The sequence below is a fragment of the Poromitra crassiceps genome, assembly GCF_964638095.1.
Source record: "Poromitra crassiceps genome assembly, chromosome: 7".
Lineage (NCBI taxonomy): Eukaryota > Metazoa > Chordata > Actinopteri > Beryciformes > Melamphaidae > Poromitra > Poromitra crassiceps.
The window spans coordinates 1,551,716-1,579,215 of NC_139628.1; the positions used below are offsets into that span (position 1 = coordinate 1,551,716).

The window sequence follows — 27,500 nt, forward strand, 5'->3', positions numbered from 1 at the left end:
CTGAGTGCAGAGGATGCATACTTACCTAAATATAGCCTATAGGGAAAACTGGAAAATTGAAAACATATTATGAGCTAATATCAGAACGCCATTAGCAAGGACCGCTTTTATCACTTTTGTAGCGTATATGAATTCTTTTAAAACGAGATTTTCAGAAAACGCTTAAAAGTCATTACAGTAGATCATCTTCACAAAGGAGGGCCTCCTTTGTGAAGATGATCTTGCTGAACACAAACTGCTGTTTCATAAACCTTTGTTAACCACAGACATTATTTCATGCATTTCATTCCCATACAAAAATCCCATTGTCGGCCAGCCAGTAACTGAGCCGGTGTCTCACTCGTCCCTATATGTTATTAGATCTTATAGTATTTTATTTATTTTATTTGATTATTTTTTAAAGTATGTTTTTATTAGGATTTGATGGGTTTATTTTTTAATAGCACAAATTGTCTTTTATCTTATTTTATGCTTATTTTTATTGGTTATCTCACTGTGCCCCACTTTCCCATATCATTCTCCCCCCTGCGTGGCAGGCACACCCACGCATTACCCTCAGACTCTGACAAGTGCTTGTGGCACTCACACTATCACACACTTACACACATCCAGACATACACACAACAGTACACATTTTATAACAGTCATCATGAGGACCGCAATGGAAATAAGCTGTCAGCTTTATTGCGTTTTTATCCTTTTGATAATGGTGGGCCTGTGTATGTATATATGTATATTGTATATACTGTGTATTCATTATCAATAAAGAACTCAATCAATCAATCAATCAATCAATTGCCTTTTCCCCTATGAACCAGCAGCGCAGGGACTTCTGGGTAAGCCTACAGAAACATGTCATCCCTGCGGTACTCTATGAGCCCCCATTCTATGGTATGACCCCTATTATACTATGACCCCCCCATACTCCATACCCCACATACTCTATGACCCCCCATTCTATGTATATGATATGACCCCTATTATACTATGACCCCCCCATACTCTATGACCCCCCATTCTATGTATATGATATGACCCCTATTATACTATGAGCCCCCCATATTCCATACGCCCCCATAATATGTGACCCCCCATTCTATTTTCCTACATTTGACACTGGACGGCAAAGCGCAATAACGCTGCAGCATTCCCACCTTGAAAAGGCTGTGTCATTCTCTCAATTAAATTCACAAGGCTTTATTAGCGTGACCATAGTGAATTACAGTGTTGTCAAAGCACAAACAGTACAATACTACAAACAGGTGGAAATACAGTTTTAAACATACATCCAACAATACTGCATACTGTAACATTAGAGTTCAAAAACACCATTGTCAACCTGTGTGTGTGTGTGTGTGTGTGTGTGTGTGTGTGTGTGTGTGTGTGCGTGTGCGTATGTGTGTGTGCGCGTGCGCGTGTGTGTACTTATTGTTTGCTACTGAGCCACTGAGCTGCTCATTTTCTTTGGGCTGCTCATTCTTAATATAAGTTTCCTTTACTTTCACATCGTCCTTATTTAGCTCAGAATGACAACAAGCCAATGGAAGAACGTGTGTGTGTGTGTGTGTGTGTGTGTGTGTGCGTGTGTGTGTATCATTCTGTCTGATTCAGCATAGTAACTGGATCGCTCTGACACTATACATAGTTTTCCCACTGCACACACTGACACAAGCTGTGTGTATGTGCGTGTGTGTGTGTGTGTGTGTTGGTGTGTGTGTGCGTGTGTGTGTGTGCGCGCGCATGCGCGTGTGTGTGTGTGTGACAACATTTGCAGTGTTACTGTATGCATGCCACAGACAGGTGTCTGGTGTGCGTCACGTTCACCCTATTAATACACACACACACACACACACACACACACACACACACACACACACACACACACACACACACACACACACACGCTGGAGTGTTTTGAGTGGACTAACATGTGAGAGTGAAGGAAGAGCAACTGTGGAGTCAAACATTCAAACTTCAACAGTCAATATAAAGAGATATTACATATAATATTAATGAATATATTATATTATCTAAATCCTTTAAAATGTTATTTAGTTCCAGCTGTCAATCACAGCTTTAGTCTCCCAGGCTCCAGCTGAGTGGAAAACTTCACTTCATAGGATTTTTCTATTTGGTTCATTCAGGTTCAAACAGACCAATCACAGGCCAACTAGGACTTGGAAACAGAAGTCACATGACTCACTGTGATTGGGTTAGAGAGAGTAGACTTCCTGTAACTGTATCTGATGCTGCATTTGTTTATGGTCGGAGGTGGAAAGTGGAAAACGTGTCATCTCCGACCTCCGTCTGTTGGAGCTTCACGTTGCAAAACCATGGATGCTAAATAGCATCAGCTAATAACAATATTGTTTAATTGTATGGGTTTATTGTATTGGTATATTGATCTGAAAGCATAGTGTGTTTTAAATTCATACAACCTTTTTTGGGGAAGAAGGGGGGATGAAAGCTCTTGGGCTGGGAGCACTAACTGAAGATTGCTGCCACTGTAAAAGTCGACTAGTTGTGATGCTAATTTTCGCTATGACTCCGTAGAGTTATGCTCAAAGTGTTAGCAATCTAAAAGGCTGATAGCTGCAATTGAGTTTTACTAAAAGTGTTAGCTCTCCCCCCCCCCCCATACTTTTCACTTGTATTGCAACAATATAAGTGCAATTTATTTATCAAAAAGTTAACAGAAACCTAGCCTCAACGCGAGACTCATCATTCTATTCTATTCTAAGAATGATTGATGAGTCTCGCGTTGAGGCTAACAGAACCATGACTCTTCATCACAAATAGATATCTAAATGGAAAAAGTGCAATGGGCACTACAGATAATGTACAGTAGCCTATACAACAAAGCTGGTAGATACATGTATCATAGTCAGAGGTCACTCAAATACAATTTCTTTAAACGCTGAAATGTGGCAATTGTTTTTTTTAATCTTTGAACTAATGTTCTAAATTGATTGAACTAAATTTTAGTTGACCTTCACTGAGATACATAATCCACTCTGTACACTGACACCAGTGTCGGTTCATTTATGTGAAACAGAGACCACCTACAGTACTATACTGTTGGTGACAGAAACGGCAGTGTTAAAGCATGCTGGCATGCTGGGAGAGAAGTGCTGCGCATATAAAGAGAATGTCCACATGCCTTGTGCTTTGGGTTTTAAAGGAATTGATGACTTTTTCGCTATGTCATCGACATATTTTTATGACAGGCTGTCATTTGTGATCTGTATGCTCTGATGAAGGTCTTGTCGACCGAAAGCTTATCATAATAAATGTGAAATATGTACAGATTCAAGTGTGCAGAAATTCCTTTTATATTTGTAACTCTAGTTATTTTTCCAGCACCTTGGCCGAGACTTGGCTGGGTCGAGCGGTGGCCCTCCCTCAGATATGTATTACATTCTAAAAAATTAACGGCAACATTTGGGAAGGCTAAGCCACACAACTAGTTAGTTATAATCTAACATCGTGCTTCAAAGACGGAGAACTGGCTGTGTTACGACGATGACGGTAAGGACTCAAAAAGGTCTCCGCGGAGACAGGCAGGCTCTACGCCTCCTCCTGACCAGGCGTAAGAGTTACGCCTGGTCGTAGTGAAAAGAAGGCTTAAGCTTGGTGCAACCGGCATAGCTGTTAGGTCGTAAAGTTACGACCAACTTAGCTTAAGACCAGTGTAAGACCAGTTGGTGCAACTGGCCCCAGGTGCTGGCCAACACTGAAGGCCTGGTTGTTGAAGTGCTGGACGAACTTGGCGGCCATCTTGTCTGAGTCGTAGGTGTTGCTGTCCACGCTCTTTTTTTGCAGGAAGTCAATTTCCACCGTCATGGTACTGACACACTGTTTGGACTTGTCAAACTTGTAGTTGGTTACCCAATGGACAAGCCTGCCCATTTCCTCTGTGGCAGGCTGAAGGCGACAACACTGGGGTGGGTCTTCACGGTAAACACATACTTGTGGGTTAGATTGTGCACGGTCACATGATGGTCAAACTGCTGCTCGTTCTCACTGATGACGGCGCAGTTGGTCAGTGACAGTTCCTCCGATCTTCAGGCCTTCAATACTTGAATGAGCACGTATTTTTAAGGCAAGGGGCTCGAGCGCGATGGCGAAGAGGGCCGGTGAGAGAGGGCAGCCCTGCTGGACCGAGCGAAGTAGTGAAAACTTTATCGACTTATCGCCATTAGTTAGAACATGTTGGACTAGCATATATGAGCTTTACCCAAGATATAAATGGATCGCCAAATCCAAATTTGTGTAGTGACTCGAACATGTAAGGCCACTCGACCTGGTCAAATGCCTTCTGTGCGTCAAGTGACAAGATTGCTGCTCTGTGGGTCTTATTGTGATCTGCATACATGGAGTTGAGAAGGCGCCTGACATTGAAAAAAGAAAGCCTATTGGGAATGAACCCTGTCTGGTCGGGGTGGATGATGGATGCATGGCCGTAGCTACCATTGAGGACACCGAGGTCATGACCTCGGTATAAATATATATATATATATATATATATATATATATATATATATAGACAAGTTTCCTGGGCACTTCCGGTTTCCTTCCGGACTCGGCCGCGATCGTGTCTGTCGGTTCCGGTGTTTGTGAATACGGAGAAGCGTAACGTACTACCGTAGTAGCCATAGCGACCGCCGAAAAAATGCAAACTTGGGATCATTCTGCGAGTCTCCTATCTAATGAAAGAGTGTCTATCCCACACCCGTTGACAGTGGACACATGGGAAGATAATATGTGTAAATGGCCGAACTTAACTACAGGCAGGATTATAGCGTATTTTGAGGAATCAATGGCGGTGGACGGCAACGCAATGAACTATCTCAAAAGCTCCGAAGCGTCAGCCAGACTAACGTAACGTAGGTTACAGTCCTCTCCTCTGTCACAGTCAGTCAGACTAATGTTAGGTTACAGTGACAGTACTCTCCTCTCTCACAGTCAGACTAACGTTAGGTTACAGTCCTCTCCTCTCTCACAGTCAGTCAGACTAACGTTATGTAACATAACGTTAGTCTGACTGACTGTGAGATAGGAGAGGACAGTAACATAATATGTTACTGTCCTCTCCTCTGTCACAGTCAGTCAGACTAACGTTAGGTTACAGTGACAGTACTCTCCTCTCTCACAGTCAGACTAACGTTAGGTTACAGTCCTCTCCTCTCTCACAGTCAGTCAGACTTAGGTTACTGTCCTCTCCTCTGTCACAGTCAGCCAGACTAACGTTAGGTGTCTCTCCATTCAAAAACAACCCAGTTTGCCTTGATCACTGCAAAACATGACATGCCGTGTGTAGCCTCCACACAATAGGGCTACACACGGTAAATCATGGTAAATACGCAGCACAATACCCGCCGTGGTAAACAGAAGAAGACTGGGATATTAACTTTAAGGCGACTCACTTCTAGACTTGAATGAAATTGTATTCACCTACTATCTGCTCCGTGGATTACCATTTTACAATTTCGGAGACGAAATTGTAACATAGCAACATTGGTCCACAAACGTTGCTATTTAAAAAAAAAATTGGGAGATCGGGTTGGGATTATAACGTTAGTTTGCCGAGTCGCACCTGGTAATCCAGAAATGGAGTTATGGTAGGCTACCTTTGTCTACTTGTAGATCATCAAGAAACTTTAAATTAATAACGTTAGATGTGTTTAACAGAGCTGTATATCGGGTCTAGCAGCTGATCAGCAGCTCAGACAGCCTCAAACACGAGGTGATTGTCAGCTCTATAATTCGCAAAATAGCAGTGGATGGAAACGCGCACTGTGTTTTGTGACAGCCACGCACTGCACAATGTGTTCCAGAATAACCCATTGTTAATAACGTCTGCTAACGTTAGTGTAGCTGATGTTATCGATCGTTGTAAAAAAGTTTGGATATTTCGGCTACTGCCTTCTGATGTGCTCGCTGCTGTGGACGTAATGTGGACTTAAACGGAAGCCGGCGACACGAAAGGCTGCTATGGCGCCGCCCTAGGAACGGCCCAGGAAACTTGTCTATATATATATAGTTTTTCCTATTCACAGATCTATTGACAGATCTATTCATCTGTCATTGATGTGTTAAAGCCCTCATAAATAACATGATATATGACAGTTGATCAGAAATGCAACAATTTGCTTCTTATCTGTGTGCTATAGAAGGAAGAGACATAACTCCCCACAACATTCAAATGTTGCATTGGGGCTAGATTGGGGCTAGACTTTGGGGACAGTTCTATTGAAGTGAATGGGTAAGTAATTCCCCTGTAAGTGATGTTTGTGTAGATGGGCCATTGTATTTAATTGAGCAGTATTCTGCCATATGTGACCTGTATGCAGAATATATATTATGTGGACATGAGACATGAATTCTTTATAGATCTAGCCTCTTAATTGTGCTCTCAAAGTGCACCAGATTGAAGCATTTTACTTTAAAATTGACAAATCTTTTGAACCGGGGGGTCTAGCCCCCCTTGGACCCCCCACGCCATGCTAAAATGACCTAGGTATTTCTCAAACCCTGGCTACGGCCATGGAGGAGACATGCTTATTCAAACGGGTAGCCAGATTTTTAGTGATTACCTTTCTATCAAAGTTCTGAAGTGCAATGGGTCTGTAGCTGGCCGGGTCTGCTTGCTCCTTCACCTTTTTTAAGATGAGTGAGATGTTAGCTTATAGTGTCTTGGGCAAAATGTTGTCCTCCTCAGAGCTACATGTCATTCTGAGGAGAAGTGGGGCAAGGATGTCACAGAATTTCTTGTAAAACTCGCACCTGAATCCGTCCGGACCAGCTGCTTTACCTGACGGGAATTATTGGATGGCAGAAGTTATTTCTTCCACTGTGAAATCGGAGTCTAGGTCCTCTCTGGCAGCGTCACTGAGCTTGGGTTTCTCAAAAGAGCCAAAAAAAGTCACTCAGTAAAGCTTGCTGTAAAATTCCCTAAAACTGTCATTTATTTCCTTGGGATTGGTCAGCAGGCTGCCCCCCCCCCCCCCCCCCCCTCAATTTGATGGAAGGGATTAATCTGGAAGCCTGAGTGCCCTTGAGCTGTCGTGCCAAAAGTTTCTCTGGCTTATCTCCCAATTCAAATTGCTTTTGTCTCAGTTTTAACAGGAGGGTATTTATTTGGCCGCCCAGAATACAATTATATTCATATTTTAGCTTCAATATCTTATTGTGGTCCTCAGAGGATTTTTAATTCTGATATGCCGCTTCAAAGGAAGGAAAAATATTTTCAATTTCTAGTAGGCGCCTCTCTCTCTTTTTCTTGGCTGTGGATTCGTAAGAGATTATGTCCCCACGAATAACAACTTTTAATGTTTCCCATAGTATAGAGTCTGATACTTCTCCGTTATCTTTAAATTCCATAAAGTGCTTTAATTGGGTAGTAATATGTTCTATAAATTAAACGATCAACGAGTAAGGAAGTAAGGAAGGGTTAAGTCGCCAAGAGTAGCTTTGTTTAGGAAGAGAGAGGTTAAACGAAATAGTCAAAGGGGCATGGTCAGAAATCAAAATGTTATGGTATTTTGTGTTGATAACGTGGGAAATTAACTGGGAGTCTATTAAAAAATAAACTATTCTGCTGTAGGATTTATGGGCATGTGAGTAAAATGAATATTCTTTATCAGTGGGGTGCTGTATTCTCCAAGTGTCTATTAGGTTCCTCGATTTGATCAAATTATTTAAGAATTGCACAGATGATATAAAGTATTAGCTCTCTGAACTAATTATTTTGCTTGGTTATGAATTAAATTGTGATTGTGACACTGAGGTTAACTGTATATGTTGCACGGCAGAAGTTTGTGAATTGAAGCATTAAAGCCCCAATCAGTAAGATTTTTGACATTTTTTACTGTAATATAAGAGCTTTTTAGTCACAGGACATGGTAGATTGACTTGTAATAGGGAGACCCTCGTCTTTATTTATCCCACACCGCCCTCCATTGGCCAGCCCTGGGACTAAGCAGTTTGCTGCCTGCGTCCCGTAGCAAGAAAAAAGAAAAAAGAAAAGGACGCGCGCATGCGCTGTACAGCGGAAGCGCTGTGTTCATGAAAACAAGGAAGTAACTCGATTCGGATTTGCTACGAAAATGATGTTTCACGGAACTATGGATTATTATTTCATCACGTGGTGAGTACCCGATGTCACAACATGTACATAGAGCTTTCTGGCGCTGTGTTTTGTTGACTTTGAACGGCAATATCGTTATCGATACTATTGGACCCAGAGGGCGCAGTTTCTCCAACAGTAAAACTTGGAAAACTTACTGAATGGGGCTTTAAGTTGATTTCATAAGCTTTACTCGATGTCTACGCTCGATTTGCATCAGATGCTAATCAGGTAGTGACTGAGACTGTGTTTATTGTTATCATTATTATTACATTATTATTACTACGTGTGTGTGTGTGTGTGTGTGTGTGTGTGTGTGTGTGCAGGTATCTTCGGCAGTGGTCTGCTGGACTCCAGCCCCCTCCCCTCCCCAGAGCCCGTCATTGACAATGAACTGGGTTACCAGGGCAACAGCACAAGCCCCGCCCTCTCCCAGACGGAAAACGCCACTGTCGGTGACGTCATGCACAGCCATAACCATAGCAACCACGATGATGTCACGCACAGCAACCCGGAAAGCACACGTGGCGTGACGGCTGCCTCTCTGGCCCCGCCCACACAGCCCTCCACCCAGGCACCTGATTGGTTGACCTCTCTGACATCGATGAGCACCCCCTGGCCAATCAGCACCACCCCAGCGCCTGACACAGGTAACCATGGTAACACTACAATGACTAAACTTGTTTTGAATGCTGACTCATTGATCACATAAATCAATGGATTCGAAGCTAATCATATAGTTGGTAATTTTAACATGGATAAATCACAAGCACATTCATTTAGGGGGCTGTCACACCTAACCGTGGTGCATTTTGTCGGTTGGGGAACGTGCACAGACCAAACAAACACCATGCTCCTCCCAGTGGGCTAGCTCCTAGCTCCATTTGTGAGGTCCGGTTACATGGACGTCAATGGGAGAATGGTGCTACTTCTCACTTGATTTATGAGCTCAGTAAACACTTTCCTAATAAGTTTATCATCTCAATCGCTAGTTTCAAGTCTTCTTCAATACAGCCTGATGTTGATTTAGTAACGTGAGGGGACCTCGACCCGTTACTGAGCTGGTGTGCTCTGGGGGCACCGGGGTGGGTGATAAAGTCGATGATTTGTGTTGGATTTTGGGTCTCGTTGAAGAGGCGAATGGCAGTTAGAACTGGTCCCTCTGACGGGAGGTTCTGGTACTGCCAGATCTCAGTCAGTCTTCTGCCAAGTGGGAGAGCCTTAACGAGTTTGTGGCCTGGGTGGGAGGGGTCGGCCATGATCTTCTGAGACTGCTTTAGCATCCTGGCAGTGTGTAGGTCCTGAAGGGATGGCTGGCTGCACCCGACCACCTTTTCAGCACGGCGGATGATGCGCTGCAGTCTGGAGAGGTACTTGCTGGCAGCAGCAGCAGCATACCAGACAGTGATGGAGGAGGTGAGGATGGACCCGGCGGTGTAGGTGTAGAAGAGTGCAATGCTGCCTTTGGCACCTTGAACTTCCTCAGCCACCGCAAGAAGTTCACCCTCTGTTGTGCCTTCTTGGAGAGCTTTGATGTTTGACTCCCATTTCAGGTCCCGGCTGATTGTTGAGCCCAGGAAGTGAAAGAACTCCACAGTGAAGAGTGATGACTGGAGAGTCACCCAGGGTGACAGAGGAAGGTGGTGCTGTGTTCTTCCTGTAGTCCACAACCATCTCCACTGTCTTTTGGGCATTGAGCTCCAGGTTGTTTTGACTGCACCAGGTCATCAGGTGGTCGATGTTCTGCCTGTATGCAGACTCATCTCCATTAGATATGAGCCCTATGAGGGTGGTGTCTTCAGTGAACTTCAGGAGCTTGATGGACTGATGGCTGGAGGTGCAGCTGTTGATGCACAGGGAGATGGAGAGAGGACGACGGCCTGGGAAGCTCCGGTGCTGATAGTCCGGGAGGCAGTAGTCTCACGTAGTCAGACCCAATGTCGACGTCCAGCGACGGAGGGTCTGAATCACACGAGACTTCCGGCGGCTCCTAGCGGATGCTGCACGCGAAATCTGTTTGGCTGGCAGGGCTCCAGACTGCGACCAAAATGGTCGCATATGTGCCCTTTTTCTTGAGGGTGCAAGTAAACATTTCACGGTGTCTCATCGGTGCGAGTGGCAGATAATCATGTGTTGTTGTTTTTTCCCTCTCCAAAGTCAAAGTCAATTTTATTGTCAATCACTACCATATGTACAAGACATACAGAGCATCGAAATTCCGTATCTCACGATCCACGGTGCACTCTATATACAGATAGGAGACAACACATGACATAAAATACGAAGATAAAATAGATAAAAAAACATACAATAAAATACTAAAATACTACCGTAGGGGTCATAATAAGGTCACTGTAATCACTGTAATACAAGTCAGATTCAGGCACAGGTAGCCTAGTGTGATAATCATTGTGGTGGATAGTAAAACCTTACATTTTCTTCACTTGCTCATCTCTCTCTCCTTGCATGTTCCTCATGCACCCGCACACATACACAGGGCCGACTGATGAAACGGGTAAATTCAACCATTTAGTTTTTTCCGTGTTCCAAAGATGATGCAAACATGAAGCGGTCTATAGCCGATTATTTTAGCTACTCGACAACATGATGCAGCAGATCACTCAGAGAGAGTGCAGTTAAGAGGAACCAAGTTAGGGATGGCAAAAAAAAAAAAAAAATCCCTGACCGACACCCGACGGTCATTAACCAAATTAATGCATTCTCCTGGCTGGTGGAATTGGCGTAACAAATTCACGTTTCCCTGTGCGGTGGGGACACTGGGGAGCGTGTAGGCTACTCTGCTTCTGAAACAGTGTTTCAGCAGATGACAGTGTCTCACTCTCTCAGTCTGTGTCTGCTGTCTGGTGCACATGTGGAGCACGGCGCGACCCCACCTCGTGAAGTCTCGCGATATTTTCCTGCCGACTGGCCAACTAACAGGTAGGACGCTTTGCGGTGGTGGTTTTAGCGTAACCTATGTGGGGTTTGGCGTAACCTATGTGGGATTCGAAATAACAAAGGTTATGCCGAACCCCACATAGGTTACGCTAAAACCACCACCGCAAAGCGTCCTGCCAGCCCTGCCAGTCGGCAGGAAAGTATCGCGGGACTTCACGAGACTTGGTGACCGAGATCACGTTTGAGGTAATTTGATCCCTGTGCGACTCCAGGAAATGGCCTGGGGCGAAATATAACTCTGGTGGATGTTGAGGGATCACATTATGACGATATTTGGGGAAAACGGGAATAAAAATAACTATTTAGATGCAGGAAAGACAGGCTCACACTTGGCCCCAAATCAGCTCCATTTTACAACTGACTTGGACGCTATTGATCTCAAAACAACGCTAGGACGGCCAGAAACGCCGCGGACATCGCTAGGTGAGTGGCCAAATCATAATTAATGCCAGGAGATGGGTCCAGGTTAAAAAAAAAACGAAATTCTCCTTTAAGGCCAGTCTTTAGAGTGGACTTACACCTGTTGCACCAACAGGGCTTACGTCTGGTCTTAACTACGCCAGTCGTAGCGATGCGCGTCCATGTGAAAGCATGGGAATGCCCACTGGAATGCGGCACGCGACCTGTTTAGAAGAGTGTGCTGACGTCAAATGACGCTCCGCTGATGGGTAATCGGCTGTAATAGTGTGGCTAATGGTAGCGGCTAACTGTTACTTGTCATTACTTTACATGGCAGTAAAATGCAACTGAATGACCAAATTGATTTAACTTTTAACCATTTCGATTTCCACTTTCCATACCGACCCCCAGCATTGGTTAGGTGTTAACGTTGTGACTATATTTATAATGTTTATAACGTACTCCGGTTTGCGGTTAATAATTGAGGGCTGAATACAGCCAGAGTGCTGAGGGGTTGTGACTATTGCACAACACACAGGTGAAAACCGGCGTCTATACTGCACCTTACGCCTGCTCTGGACTAGGCGTAATATTTACGACCGGTCTTAGTGAGAAAAAGGCTTACGCCCTGTTGGTGCAACCGGCGTAGCTGTTACAGTAGGTCGTAAAGTTGCGACCGACTTAGCTTAAGACCAGTCGTAAGACCAGTTGGTGCAACCGGCCCCTTGCTGGGCTGTGACGGAAGTTACGTCATACACCGCGCCAGACAGCCCTGCCTCCCATATTACAGTCCGGCAAGGAAACAGGATACATGATTTGGATCGAAATAATGGTAGTTTATCTCTATTGTCCGAACTGAATGATTTGGAGCAAAGAAGGCAGCCAAAGTTTGCAGTTTTAGTCGGCGTGGTGATGGTTTGAGCCATTTCAATAAAGTTGATCGTTTCACCCGGGGTCTATTTAGCTGTTGCACATATTCTGAATGCACCGGCCACGAGGTCCGTGGTTGGTCAATTCATATGTCTGTCACGTATGCTTTTTTTGTCTTGGGGGGCGGGCGTTAACCGCTTTTGAGAGTTGTGCTCCAGATGTAGATATCATCTACAGCTGGCACTGCGAGACTACGGAGGCAGTGACATGCTTCCCCAGCCTTACGTGCTGCTTCCTGTTTGTCAGGAAGTCTGTGGACCATCTTCAAGATGGGAGGCCAAGAACCAATGGGTGACATCATGGTAGCAACGTCCATATATTTATATGGTCTATGTCTGACTGGGTCTGTTTCCAAGTGTGAAAACTCTGAAAGTGAAATTTGAGAAAATAGGTTTCTCTGTTATTTTCATAATAATATGTGCAGTACAGAAATAAGTGTGTAGTTCTCTCTCCCTCTGTCTCCCCCCTCTGCCCGGTCTCTCTCTCTATCTCATCCTCTCTCTCTCTCTCTCTCTCTAATATTGTGTCCTTTTCTGTCAAACACTAAAATCGTTCATCTCCATCACTGTAGAGGACGAGCTTACCTGTGTGTGTGTGTGTGTGTGGTGTGTGTGTGTGTGTGTGTGTGTGTGTGTGTGTGTGTGTGTGTGTGTGTGTGTGTGTGCGTGTGTGCGTGTGTGTGCATGTGTGCATGTGTGCGTGTGAGTGAGTGAGTGAGTGAGTGTGTGTGCGTGCGTGTGTGAGAAAGAGAGAGAGAGAGCTACAGAGCCTCTGAGCGGAATTCTGATCTAGGCTACTGTCCTCTATCTTGCTGCTGACCAGAGAGAAAGAGGGAGGGAGGGCGAGAGAGAGAGAGATTGTGTGTGTGTGTGTGTGTGTGTGTGTGTGTGTGTGTGTGTGTGTGTGTTCCTCATCCAAAGGCCATAATGATAGATCATTCATTACATTTCTCTTTTAAAATTCACCTCATCTCTCTCTCTCTCCTTCTCTCTGTCTGTCTCTCTGTCTCACCCTGTCTCTCTCTCTCTGTCTCTCTCCCCCTCTCTGTCTCTCTCTCCTTCTGTCTGTCTGTCTGTCTGTCTGTCTCGCCTTGTCTCTCTCTCTCTGACTGTCTCCCCCTCTGTGTCTCTCTCTCCTTCTGTCTGGCTCTATGTTTCGCTGTCTTGCCCTGTCTCTCTATCCCTCTCTCTGTCTCTCTTTGTCTCTCTCCCCCTCTGATCTCTCTCTCTCTCTCTCTATATATATATATATATATATAGAGAGAGAGAGAGAGAGAGAGAGAGAGACAGAGCTCTGGCTCTGTCTCTCTCTGTGTGATATTGACTAGAGGAGGGGAATGCTAATGAGTGTGGGTGTGTCCTGCTGTCTGATTGGAGGCTGGACGGTCAGCAGAGTAATTTCAGGACACAGAAGTCCTGACATTCAGCAGTATCACTCTGCTTCTTAGCTAATGTTAGCAATAAGCCTCATATATTTATTTAAACCAGCTGATGTCAGCTAACAGTGGTGTTCGCTACTGCAGCACACACACAACTTGACACAAACATGGTTGTTAATGCTGGTAATTGATAAGAAGGATTTGGAAATCAATACATAGTATAACAGTAGGCCTAACAACATCAAGTAGCCAACATTAGCTGAACAAGACTAGGTCGGAAGGTATATGGCTGGAGCGTGTGTGATGTGTTTATACTAAAACTACGTCAATTGAATAGAGGATTGTTGAGCTTCATTGTGACTGGGTACCAAGAAAAAACGTTTCCAATCCAGCCAGTCCTCTGGCTTGGCGAAGTTAAACTGCTCTGGTGCCAAAAACTTGAGACTCGATTCTGCAACCGCAGCAGGGCGTTGCTGTCAGCTAGCGATCTGTAGCTATCAGACTAGCAGATATAGCGAGTAGCTATCAGACTAGCTTTCTTTCCTTTAACTATCTCTCTTTATTTCCCTCTTTATGCAGAATGAAAGCCGTATTCATATTTTTGGTGTTCAATTTGTGGGACTCTGACAAGGTCGTCCCGTCTCCTTCATGTGTGGGTACTCATTTACTGTGTTTTTAAACTGTTTGTCTCTCTCTCTACAGGAAGTTGTCAGCTGGTGGTGGAGCCTCAGTGTCACATGTTGCCCTACAACCAAACATGGCTGACATCCTCCTTGGCCGTGGTGAAGAGTTCAGAGGTCGACATGTTGCTAAGGTAACCGTAACCAAGGTCTCTGTGATGCTTCGCCTCAACCATAGACTGTCACCTGTCATTCACGCCCCAAAGCATACTGTAGTCTGCTTTATCGTCTGTTTGGCGGCGGCTGTAGCTCAGGACGTAGAGGGTCGTCCACTAATCGCTTTGGATAAAAGAGGTTGGTGGTTCGATCCCCGCCTCCTCCAGTCTGCATGTCGAAGTGTCCTTGGGCAAGATACTCAACCCCAACTCAACAGGGGGTACGGTGGTGCAGTGGTAAGCGCTGTCGCCTCACAGCTCGAAGGTCCTGGGTTCGATTCCCACCTGGGACGCTGTGAGCGCTGAAGGAATGCGTGCCCGTCCGCATGTCCTCGAGTGCCCACCGCCCGGGTGGGGTCGTCAAAAGGGCCTTTCTGTGTGGAGTTTGCATGTTCTCCCCATGCCTCCCGGGGGTTTCCTTCATACAGGAACCCCCTTCACCAAAACATGCAATATCCTGGTTGCTAATGTGGTTCCTCCTCTGGTCGTTAAGGGCGCCTGTTCAGAGGGAGGGGAACTGGTTGGAATAGCGTGAACCTCCCACGTGCTATGTCCTACCGGTGAAGCTTCCTCTGTCAGGTGAAAAGAAGCGGCTGGCTAACTGCCCATGTCTCGGAGGAAGCATGGAGCCAGTTTCGGCTCTCCCCAGATCGGCAGAGGGTGGAGTAGCAACCAGGATAAATTAATTAAATTAGCACTAATGGGGGATAAAAATGGGATAAAAAATCGGGGGCGGGGGGGGGAGATACTCAACCCCAAATTGCTCCCGATGGTGTGCCAGCACCCTGCGTGGTACCTTGCCGCCATCGGTGTATGAATGTCTGTGTGATTGGGTGAATGTACCTCCTGATTGTAGAGCGCTTTGGATAAAAGCGCTATATAAATGCAGGCCATTTGCCATTCTAAATGGGACCATAATTGACTAAATGAACATCATGCTGTATTGAAGAAGACTTGAGGCCAGTGATTGAGACATAAACTCATTAGCAAAGTGTTTACTGAGCTCATAAATCAAGTGAGAAGTAGGCTCATTTTCCCATCGACTTCTATACAACAATTTTTGTAGTCATAGACTGTATAAACTCATAGACTGTATAAACTCATAGACTGTATAAACTCATAGACTGTATAAACTCATAGACTGTATAAACTCATCGACTGTATAAACGGGTGAGTTATATAAAAATTCACCCCTGTACAGTTGTCATGAAAGGTTTTTTACTAGGCTGTAAACATGTTTATTTCTGCTGTAAAGTCAGGCATTTTATGGGGGGGTCTATGGGGATTGACTCGGTTTTGGAGCCAGCCTCAAGTGGCCATTTTTGGCACTTCCACATTGGCTTAATTTTTCCAAGATGAATGTTTCAGCTTGGCTTCAAGCCTTCAACCTTCACATTGTGCACCTCGCCTCAACATTGTGTGTGTGTGTGTGTGTGTGTGTGTGTGTGTGTGTGTGTGTGTGTGTGTGTGTGTGTGTGTGTGTGTGTGTGCGTGTGTGCGTGTGTGCGCGCGCGCGCGCGCGTGCGCGTGTAGGTTCTTCAGTTACCTCAGTAGACTCTCCTGCTACAGACACATCATGCTGTTCGGCTGTTCTCTGGCGCTGCCCGAGTGTATCGCCGCCGACAACCACACACACAGCAGGTAACACACACGCACACAAACACCCAAACACACACCATACACACCACACACACATTTTCTCACCAATAAATGTGTTTTGCTGCTGTAACATGATATTGATTCATCTTAATAACTTCAAATCATCTAAATAATGTTTTTGTGTCATCTGTACATAAGCATAATTCACTTGAGAACAAAATAATTAGATAATTATCTCAGAATATCTCAGAATTCTGAGAAAAGTTTGCATTTTTTTTCTCGCATTTTCTGTTTACATTTTTTTTACAATGAAAACTTTGATCAGAATTCTGAGATAATAATCTTTTTAACTCTGAAAATCAGGGATCCCTGAAAAAGAGTCAACATCAAGAATTTCACCAGTCAGAACAATCAATAATCAAATAGTCAGTAGACATTTTTTTATAGAAATATGTCAAAATATCCTTTACAAAAGTCACATGTGAAATAAATAACATAACACGTTGGTTTTCAAAACACTCTTCACACTGTTCACATGTCAAAATCAACATGTGTCCACAAAGTTACACGTGCTTTAAATGTAAATGTGGCTTTTCAAATTTGACTTTTTTTCCTCGCCTTTTCTCTAGTGGAAAACCATTTTTCTTCTCTCTCTCTTCCTCTCTCTCTCTCTGGCTCTCCCTCACTCTCTGTCTCTCTCTCTCTGTCTCTCTCTCTGTGTCTCTCTCTCTCCATCTTCACATTAAACCTGAAAACAAGCTGAAAACAACTAGCCTGGCAAAAACCATCCTGATAAGGTGCATCTGTTTGACTCTACGTATCAGTGTGGACTTCCAGGCTCAGCCCATATTGATTTCAGTGGGTGGGAATACTTGCCTTGACGGACAACTCCTTCTAGCCTGGGTAAACCCAGCCCCCACGTGACCTGCTCTCAGACAGACCCTGCTCACTAGTCACAAGGCCCGTCCACTAAAACCCGATTTCGATATAGCGTTAGGTGTTATTTTGATCAACAGACCTCATAACGGGGATCTATACTGTTACGTGTCTACTAACATCATTAAAAGATCATAAAGGTAACGCTGTTTCTGGTAGTATAGTTTTAATCTATGGCTACGTTGCTAGCTAGCTAGCTAGCCTGCCTTGGCAAAACATGACCAAACATGCCACAATGACATCCCAGAAGCGTCACTTTACATGTTTGGCAGGGAATTATTTTCATTATGTTAAACCAGCATTTATCTTCCATAATGCATTAAATCATAATCACAATGCTATGAAGACATTACCTTGTTTGGCAATGGATTGAAATTCTCCCAGCTTTGCAAAGCTCGGTCTGAAGGCACCCTTCCCTTTCGCATCGTTGGACGAATAATAATAAAACACTCAATAATGTAATCTCCATGTGGATTTAGAGCCTCAAACATTCATAACATTAATCTAAAACATACATAACGCTAATCTATAGATCTTGAAATACAATTAGTTTGTATTTACCATTTGTGGGTGACGTGTACCTCGTCGATAACAATCCCCACCAGGTTCTGACGATAGACATCCGATGCCAGCATATTTCGCCACTTTTTTTTCATCAAGGCCTCTGGACTTGCATACACAAGCTCGCAGCGTCCATGTATTAAGTCCTCATCTTTATCATTCACCCCACCGATCTGCAACGCCTTGATTCCCAGATTAGAAGCCTCGCGTATCTGGTCCTCCATTAGCGCATTTAGCGGCGAGACAACAATAACAATAGGGTTCTTTGTGGGAAAAATCGTCTTCATCACCAACGGAGCCAGTTGATAAATCAAACTTTTCCCAAATCCAGTCGGGAGAACGGCGAACACATCTTTCCCCCCGAGAAACGCCACTAGTGCACGCTCTTGTTCTGGTTTAATTGCAGTGACTGAGTCTATTTCTGCTATAACTGAACTGATAGCTGTTCTCACTAGATTTTCCTCAACGTAGCTGTTCCCCTGCATAGCCATAGCTAGTACAATAGCTAGCTCGGGAGCTATGCTTTGGAGAGGCCAAATGCTAATGGCTAGCTAGTGCTGCAGCCGCTGCAGCTGTTATATGTCATTGACAAAGACGCACTCTCTGATTGGCCGACCACGGCAGGACTGATGTTGGCAGTCACGCCGTCACTCATTGGCTGCGATTCTGCGATGGAATGCGCCTCGTGTCAGAAATCCATCAGAATAGCTCGAGTTCCAGACCCTTGTGACTAGTGAGCAGGGTGAGCAGGTCACGTGGGGGCTGGGTTTACCCAGGCTAAACTCCTTCAGCCAGTCAGCGTCGCCAAATCCACACAGAAGAGTGGGGGAAACGTCTTTTCCACCAAGAAACTCGGCTGTTGCATACTCTTGTTCTTGTTCATTATTGAGTCTATTTCTGCAATAACTGCACTGACGCCTGTCTTTAGATTCAAGATTCAAGATTCAAGATTTTTTATTGCCTCGTTACCCCTCACTGGAAGTCCAGATTGATATTATGTAGAGTGAAACAGGATGCGAGTTCACGTCATCAGGATGGTTTAGGCCAGAGCCATGTATATAGAAGAGTCGCGACATCTCACTCCAATGGACCATTCTTTTTGCATTCCAAAAGGAACTTTCGGCAAAAAGGAACTTTTGGGAAGTAAGGTTCTGGGTTCAGCAGCGCTGTCGGGTTGCAGCAGAATGGACTGTTTGTGATGTGGCCCTCCTGGGCCCTCCTGGGCCCTCCTTGATCTAACTTCGTCTCTCTCTTTCCTTATATTAAAAAAAAAAAAAAAAAAAAAAACCTAACCAACCTTGTACCACTAACCTAAACTTGTACCACTGTTCCTTCAGAAGTTGTAGTTGTCACAGACTGTGCTCCATAGTTGATTGTTCTATTGCTGACAAAAAATGTGTTATTGTAAGTCGCTTTGGATAAAAGCGTCTGCCAAATGACGTAATGTAATGTAAAAATGTAATGTGATGTACTTTGAAAGGATAAGACGTTTAAATAATCAAATTGTATATTATCAACTTTATTTAATAAACGTAGCGCGAGCCCCCTTCCTGGATCCACATTTTGGACGTCCGCTAACGCCACTTTCTTATTGCTCTGGTTTAGGCTAACCTCACGTCACCAGGCTCTTCCCGACAAGAAGAGCCTGGTTCCCATTACACTTTAAAGTCGAGCTGAACCCAAAAATGACTTTTCTTTTAGTTCAAATACCTGGGTATGCAGTGCACCTATTTAATAATGTATGCAAAACAAATCACAACAATCTAATTTCTTTAGTTTTTCACACTTTTTCACATCAAAAGTTCATTTTTCAAGATTTCATTGATCTAAAAGTAGAGAAAATCCTGCATGACACTGACCTTACTGGTAAACTCTTTATTAGAAGATATATAGGGAAACAACGTTTCGGTACTAGACCTTCATCAGGTTTTAAAAGACTGACTCATGTCAGTGAGGTTTATATACAGGCTGGCCACACCCTGAAAATTGTTCAGGTGAGCTTGATTAGGGAACAGTGGGTGTGGCTAGATGATAACATCATAGCCTACATACAGCCAACAACAATAATTAACAGTAAATAAGATAACATTTTTAGAGTATACATGTAGAAAAAATTCATCAATACATATCACATGGATAAAATTCCAAATTGGATATAACATTATAGCCTATATATCCAACAACAACAATAATTCACAATAAGAGTACATATCACTCAAGGAAAGTTGCAAAGTAAATCCACAGATTACAACATCACATTAACTCATTGAGTGCCAGCCACTTTTGGAGAACGGACGCTCCCAGTGCCAGAGTTTCAGAGCGTTTTCAGTGATTTCTCGAGGCCCACAGAATATTGTGTGATATTACTATGTAAACACTGAACACGCACAAAGAACGATGAGACTCTATTCTATCATCTGCAAAAAAAAGTTTATTGATCCCATTTTCCGTTCTTTAGTTATGAGCCGGAGAAGATAGCTTGATTCATCCAAAAAAAGCAATTTTTTTCTAGAAGCTGAGATAATTGGCCTTTTGTGAAATTAATCATTTCAAGCACATCACTGACTCTGAAGCTAATCTTTTCTAATGTAGTCACACCTCAAAAATAATTTCCTTCAATAAAACAGTTTAGGCCAGGGAATTTTGTTTGGCAGAATAATATTTTTAGCTACAACCAGCAGCGCTGGCCCCTGCGTGCGCTGCTGGTTGCAGCTTCTTGCTGGTTTTGATTTGCTGCTGGTGGGCAATGGGCATCGGATATTCTGGCTTGCGTTTGTCAATCCTGTCCTGCTGCCTGGGTCTGTCTGGGTGTTGTGTGTGTGCTGCTCTGCGTGCCCCCTCCCCCCCCCCCCCCCCGCCCCGCCCCGCCTCGCCTCGCCTCAACTGCACACTCCTCCTCCTGTCTGTGGTGGCTCTCTGCTGAGTTTGCTGTGCGCACAGTGAAGGGTGCTTGACATCCTGCTTTTTTACAGCGTTCCGCGTGTGTTTGTCACCGGCAACGATGCTTCCAGTTGAGAATAATAACAACTCGACGGTGTGGATGTGCGGATGTACTGTCGCAACCGACACGGAGCGGCTCAATTGTGGGAGCAGATTGGCTGCTGCAGGCACAGCTGCAGTAACGTGCTTCAGCATATCGATGCATACGGATGCGATGCGATTTCCGTTTCCATAACGACTTCTTCTTTGTTTTTTCCTTGCCTTTCTGTTATGTGGAGAGCACTGTCGCCACCTAAGGGTTCTGTAAAATAGGTTAGACACATCCAATAGCTATAATATTTGTACATCAGAGGCAGAAGGCTTTGATCGACGCCCCACCGTCAAAAAACGCAATTGACGAACATGTCCGTCCTTGGCACTCTACGTTACTATTTGAAATGACGAACATGTCCGTCCTTGGCACTCAATGAGTTAAGTAACATCTCATCATTAAGACCCTTAGGAGCTAAAGTCTGCAAAGTGAAGATCCAATAGACTTCTCTTCTTTTCAAAAGCAGATCCATGTCACCACCTCTAGGTGGTACCCTTAGTTTTTCTAGACCATAGAAACGAAGTGTAGATATGTCATGTTTCATATCATTAAAATGGACCGAAACAGGATAATTTCTGTCATTGCGGCGTATCGTGCTCTTGTGTTCACTAATTCTCAGCTTTAATTGTCTCGTCGTCTTGCCTACATAAGCAAGACCACATTATCAACTTTATTTAATAAACGTAGCGCGAGCCCCCTTCCTGGATCCACATTTTGGACGTCCGCTGACGCCACTTTCTTATTGCTCTGGTTTAGGCTAACCTCACGTCACCAGGCTCTTCCCGACAAGAAGAGCCTGGTTCCCATTACACTTTAAAGTCGAGCTGAACCCAAAAATGACTTTTCTTTTAGTTCAAATACCTGGGTATGCAGTGCACCTATTTAATAATGTATGCAAAACAAATCACAACAATCTAATTTCTTTAGTTTTTCACACTTTTTCACATCAAAAGTTCATTTTTCAAGATTTCATTGATAACAGTAATCTACAGTTTGCTGACGTCACTTAGGACTATCAAATTTCTACCCCATTTCAACCAATCATATCACGACATGGCAGCTGTCAATCATATCTTCATTTCAGGATAATTTTCTCTTCCAAATGAAAGAGAAAATGGCGCCTAGTGCCTGTCATCTTGCAGAATTCCCATCCCATAAACTAACTACTAACTTGGCCAATTGTATGAAACATGAACAAAAAACAAAAACGGTCATGTCTAAGAATGCAAAGAAATGTAACTGGCTCATTAAAACGCGCATTCCAGGAATATCGTATTTACAGCAGCGATAAAGGCGCGCGCTTGAGAGCCTGTTGGTTGTCAGGGGTTGCACTTCGGAGATTCCAGGCCGACGGGCTGCACTCTCCGCTCGGCAACATGAAGGCAGCTGGCTGAGCTCCACTCAGCCACTAACCTTGCGTCAGCAGGCTCTTCCCGAGGAGAGCGCCACAACACGCTAAATCCCACTCGATTTGGAGGCGGAACACGCCAGGATTGGCCAAAGCCCAATCCAGTCCCCAGAATTGTCAAATAAAATCGACATATTACTATGACCCGCCTCTCAACCTGTGATCTCAGACAAGTTATGTTTTCAGTCTGAAACGGACTGCGACGCACGTGACGAACGGGTTCAGTTCGACTCTAATTAGACTTCTCGGCGTGGTTCCGCTCCCTAGACACCGGAACAGGAACATGTAAACCGGATACGTGCCACATTTTTATCGTTCCACGTTTATTTTCAACGTTCCCCCGTTGAAACGCCGATTCATTGAGTCACCACGAACAGGCGGCGCACATGTATCCGGTAAACGGGTTCCAGTTCCTTGGTTTACGCCCCAGGTCCAGAAGCGGTGGAAACGGCTCCAGACAAGGTTTAGGCTAGGGAACAACATATGAGTCACAGCTGATAGGTACTTTAAGTGGGACTGTGTGTGTGTGTGTGTGTGTGTGTGTGTGTGTGTGTGTGTGTGTGTGTGTGTGTGTGTGTGTGTGCGTGTGCGTGTGTGCGTGCGCACGCGCGTGTAATCTGTCCAGTAGGAGGTCCCTGGCCAAGAATAACACCCTCACACTCCAAAATTAGATCTCACACACACACACACACACACACACACACACACACACACACACACAAGCAGCTACTGTATGTGTGTGTCAGTAGTTTTGAGTCGCCATGACCTCTGACCTCTGACTGCCAGACTGGTTGTTATGGGAATGTATACAAGAGTCAGTTCCGGTCGAGTGATTTGATTGGATAAGAGGCATTCCATCAGTGCTGATATACAATAAACACTAACAGCACTGTGTATCAATCCGCTTCACATGTAATGATGAATGGTCTGGCTGAGGTGGAAGATAGAGGTCTGTGTTCACCTCAGAGTAGCTTTGCTAGGATCAGAGCCGTCTAGATAGAAGAGTCCCGACATCTCCATTCACTCCAATGGACCAGTTTTTTTACTCTCAAGAGTTCCAGGAAGTAAGGTCCTGGATTAAGCAGCACTGTTGAGTTGCAGCAAAATGGACAGTTTGTGTTGTACTCTGAAAGTTTTTGTTTTAGTTTTAGAATCAAATTGTACATTATCAGCTTTATTTTAGCATTCAAAAGTAGGGCGAGACCCCTTCCTGGCTGTTCATTGGCTAATGAGTCACGCATTTTGGTCCTCCGCTGACGCCACTCTCTCTCTAGAGGACACTAGCTAGGATGCAACCTGTTGCTTGGCAACAATGCAATCCTGAGGGAACAGTTTTTGTTGGTGGAGACAACAAACATAAATCGTCTGCTGTATCAAAATACTTAAGTAGGGTACTATTATTACTTATTAGAACACGGCTCTCTTGAATACTCGATTCTGATTGGTCAATCAACAAGATTCACCGGTCATTATTTCTCGACAACCGACCCCTGCTCTGCTGCTGGTTATACTGATTAATCCAGCTGTGTCAACACTCACGACAATGATTAGGCACACCTGGATTAATCAGTTGATAAGAGCCTTTTGTCAGGAGACAGAGACTGCTAATTAGGCCAACCAGTTGCAGCTGTGGTGTCTTGTGTGCCAATTACGAATGAAACCGCTTTGTCGTTGAAAACGCTATTAAAAAATCTATTTGAATAATTATTTTTGTCAGATTATTGAATGATTTAGTTGTAGGCCGTGTTCTGTAAGGGTTAATGCCCGACGAGGTGTCCATTATCACTTTTTAAGGGACGACGCAGAGGCGTGAACCGGTCCGAGGCGAAGCCGAGGACCGGTTGCCTCCGCGAAGTCCCTTAAAAAGTGATAATGGACACCTCGAAGGGCATTAACCCGCTTATACCATGGTCACTTGCCAACAAAACAATAAGACCAGTCATTTATATTTCCATGTGTAATAAATAAAGCAATCTAAAATGGCTAAATGTCTGTTATTCATACTGTAAATCAGTCTTCCACGAAATAAAATAGTCCCTCCCACCTCCACCACCCTCCGTTTTAAAGCCGACTCAAACGTTAACTTCATCACAGGAATGCGGGTTTAACGATGTTTTGCGTTCTACATTAAATGAAGACATTACCGTTTGGCCGCTTGCTTTATTTTGTATGATAGATACGTATTGGCCAAGTATATTAACATTGTGTGTGTGTGTGTGTGTGTGTGTCCTTGCATGCTTGTGTGTGTGTGTGTGTGTGTGTGTGTGTGTGCGTGTGCGTGTGTGTGTGTGTGTCTGTGTGTGTGTGTGTGTGTGTGTGTGTGTGTGTGTGTGTGTGTGTGTGTGTGTGTGCATGTGTGTTAGGCGTGTGGTGCTCCCCTGTTCATCATTCTGTGAAGCAGCGAGGGAGGGCTGTGAACCTGTTCTCCTGATGTTCAACGCCTCCTGGCCTGACTTCCTGCGCTGCTCGCAGTTCACTGATGTCACTTCCGGGTCCACACTATCGCCCACGGCAACGTCATCAGCATCGTCGCCCTTGGCAACAGCAGGCCCCGCCCAGCCGACCTGTTACACCCCGAGACAGATCAAAGGAAAACCCTGTGAGTGAACTCAACTCACACACAGACTAGAGGTCTTCACGGGTCTACCCGCACCCTGGGATCCGAGACCCGACCCGGGTTCTCTCTCTCTGTGTGTGTGTGTGTGTGTGTGTGTGTGTGTGTGTGTGTGTGTGTGTGTGTGTGTGTGTGTGTGTGTACATGGAGGTCGGGCCATGTTTTATTATGGTCAATCAGGTCTGGGTTGGGTCCCATGTCTATTACTGTGGGTCTGTTTATCCTTATGACAGGGTATCCACAGGATCTTGAAAAGTATTAAAAGTTGATAAATCAGTTTAGGGAAAATTATAGACCTTAAAAAGTATTAAAAAGTCCTAATCGTCATTTGATGAGGTATTAAAGGAGAATTTATTTATTTTATTTTCATATTTCCTTTATGTATAACTAAGTAATGTGAACAGAAATATTTGAACTTGATGCAGTATTGACCAAGATGGCTTCAGTTGGCAGCTGTTGTTCCCACTTGCCCCCCGACTGCACTAGACGAGTTTGTTTTTTACCACTGACAGGATCAGATTATTCCAAAAGAATACATATCTAGGGGGTAAGTCCCCCTTTAAAGGACGGCTTTCCCGTGGGGAATATGAATATATATTAAATCTCACGCCGCTAAGGTTTTCGAATCCGTTGAAATTTTTGAAATTGGTTCTTCACAGCCAAAGCTATCAACCATCTCTCACATATTTTTTGGCCCAGCCGACGCGTTTTACGTCAGTTGGGCCAAGTCCGTCTTGCGGAAGTCGAGCACCTATGAACTACAATTGTTGTGAGCCATGGTCCCGCCTCTAGAGGTCCTCCACGCCCCTTCAGAGGTCTTGAAGAAAAACAAAAGGCAGCCATCTTTTTCCACCGCCTAGCCTACGGTAGCTAATGTTAGCTTTCCATAGCTCCTTGCAAAGAGACCATATCTCGGGAACGGAAGCACGTACAGACACGGGACTGGCGGCATTGGAAAGCTCGTCAAATTTTACATCTAGTAGAAGGTGCGTTGAAGTAACGAAATCAACGCTGAGCAATGTACCCGTTTTTACACATTTTTACATGAAATAGTTACAACATCAGATGCGCGTAACTCCTAGGAAAATGCCTTAAAATGCATGAACATTTTTTTATGAAGACATCTCCTGACATATATACTACCGTTTAAATTTGGTGCAATTTGGAGGCATTTTTCTTTTTTGTTTTGTTTTCTTCTACTAAATGTTTTTATGTTGAAGCCTTCTTCTTCTTCTTCTTCTTCTTCTTTGACTTTTATGGCGGTTGGCAAGCATATATGTGCATTACCGCCACCTACTGGAGTTTGATATCAGCCAAATGCCTGAGGGGTGGGCGTGGACTCGAAGGCCACGCGAGCCCAGTGCATTGTGGGAAGTGTAGGATTTCGGGTCCCCGCACCCGCCCCTCCCCTCCACCACCCCCCCCCCCCACACACACACAGAGTGGATTTTAGTTGATAGCTATGGCTGTGAACAACCAATTTCAAAAATTTCAACGGATTCGAAAACCTTAGGGGCGTGATATTTTATATATATTCATATTCCCCACGGGAAAGCCGTCCTTTAAGTCAACTTGGGTTAAACTTCAGATGTTTTAAACCCCAAAATGACATGGTGGTCTGATGACATCACTGCCCTTCTGTCTCTGATTGGCTGGCAGCTGTGTGCGGCGGGCAGGACCACTTCCTGTGTGCGACGGGGATTTGCGTTCCTCAGAAGCTGGTGTGTAACGGCTACAACGACTGTGACGACTGGAGCGACGAAACACACTGTGGTAAGACACACGCACACACACACACAACACACGCACACGCACACGCACACACACACACACACACACACACACACACACACACACACACACAAACACACAAACAAGACACACACACACACACACACACACGCGTGCACACACACACATCATACTGTATAGGGTGTCTGGGTAGTGCAGCGGTGTGTCGTGTGTGCACTCTATAGCCGCTTTCAGACATGCCTTGGAACTCGGGAGTTATCTAGAGGGCATCCGGATGGCGGTGTATGTATGAACACATTTTGGTGAGCTATGCGCGCTCCCGCGACCCTCCTACTCTCCGGCTCGTACCTAGTCACAGGGGCGGATTGTTCCCCCTCCCCTCCAGAATGCTGTAAAGTACCTGAGCTAAGCAAGTGGGAGGAGGCGAGGGAGGCAGCGGAGACAGAGACAAGACAGCGTGACAGATTATTATTAAATAAATAGTCGATGTGAATGAGCAAGTGCGCAAACATGCAGTTTCAGTTTTTCCAAATGAAGCTGGAGCTGCTCCGTGTGTCAGCCAACAGGCTACATGTTGCTTGATTGAAACGCTGGGTTTGATTTCTGCAAAGCTTCATGCAGCACACCACCTTCCAAATATAGCATTTTTGGACGCGAGGGTCATCCTGCTTCCCAGTATTGGACATCGACAAATAATTGCTTTTATTTTTGAAGGTAAAAACGTCTCGCTTCCTGTATTCTGTATATTTCTAGCAGGATTGATGCATTTTAGGACTGAACTCTCACCACATCAGACTTGAGAAAATCGATGCATCTGGGCGTGAGTTGTAGGGTTGTTTAATTAATTAACGATTGTATGCGCGAACGTTAGTGGGCAATTATCGCCCATTATGTAGGCTATTTTTAGCAACTTGTTATAAGCCGCCCCCTCTCTACTTTACACCCGGAGGTGCTCCACATGAAAGGAAGCA

The 27,500-nt window shown here is 44.6% G+C and overlaps 1 protein-coding gene across 2 annotated transcripts in view; it reads left to right on the forward strand.

The window, feature by feature from the left end:
* corin (corin, serine peptidase) overlaps positions 1-27,500 on the forward strand; it is a 73,705-nt gene that overhangs the window by 11,668 nt on the left and 34,537 nt on the right. For both annotated transcript variants that reach the window (XM_083639733.1, XM_083639734.1), the window contains exons 3-7: positions 8,455-8,778; positions 14,496-14,607; positions 16,162-16,269; positions 24,527-24,762; positions 26,437-26,550. In XM_083639733.1, coding sequence (XP_083495859.1) covers positions 8,455-8,778; positions 14,496-14,607; positions 16,162-16,269; positions 24,527-24,762; positions 26,437-26,550 — 894 coding nt within the window. The remainder of the gene's footprint in view (positions 1-8,454; positions 8,779-14,495; positions 14,608-16,161; positions 16,270-24,526; positions 24,763-26,436; positions 26,551-27,500) is intronic.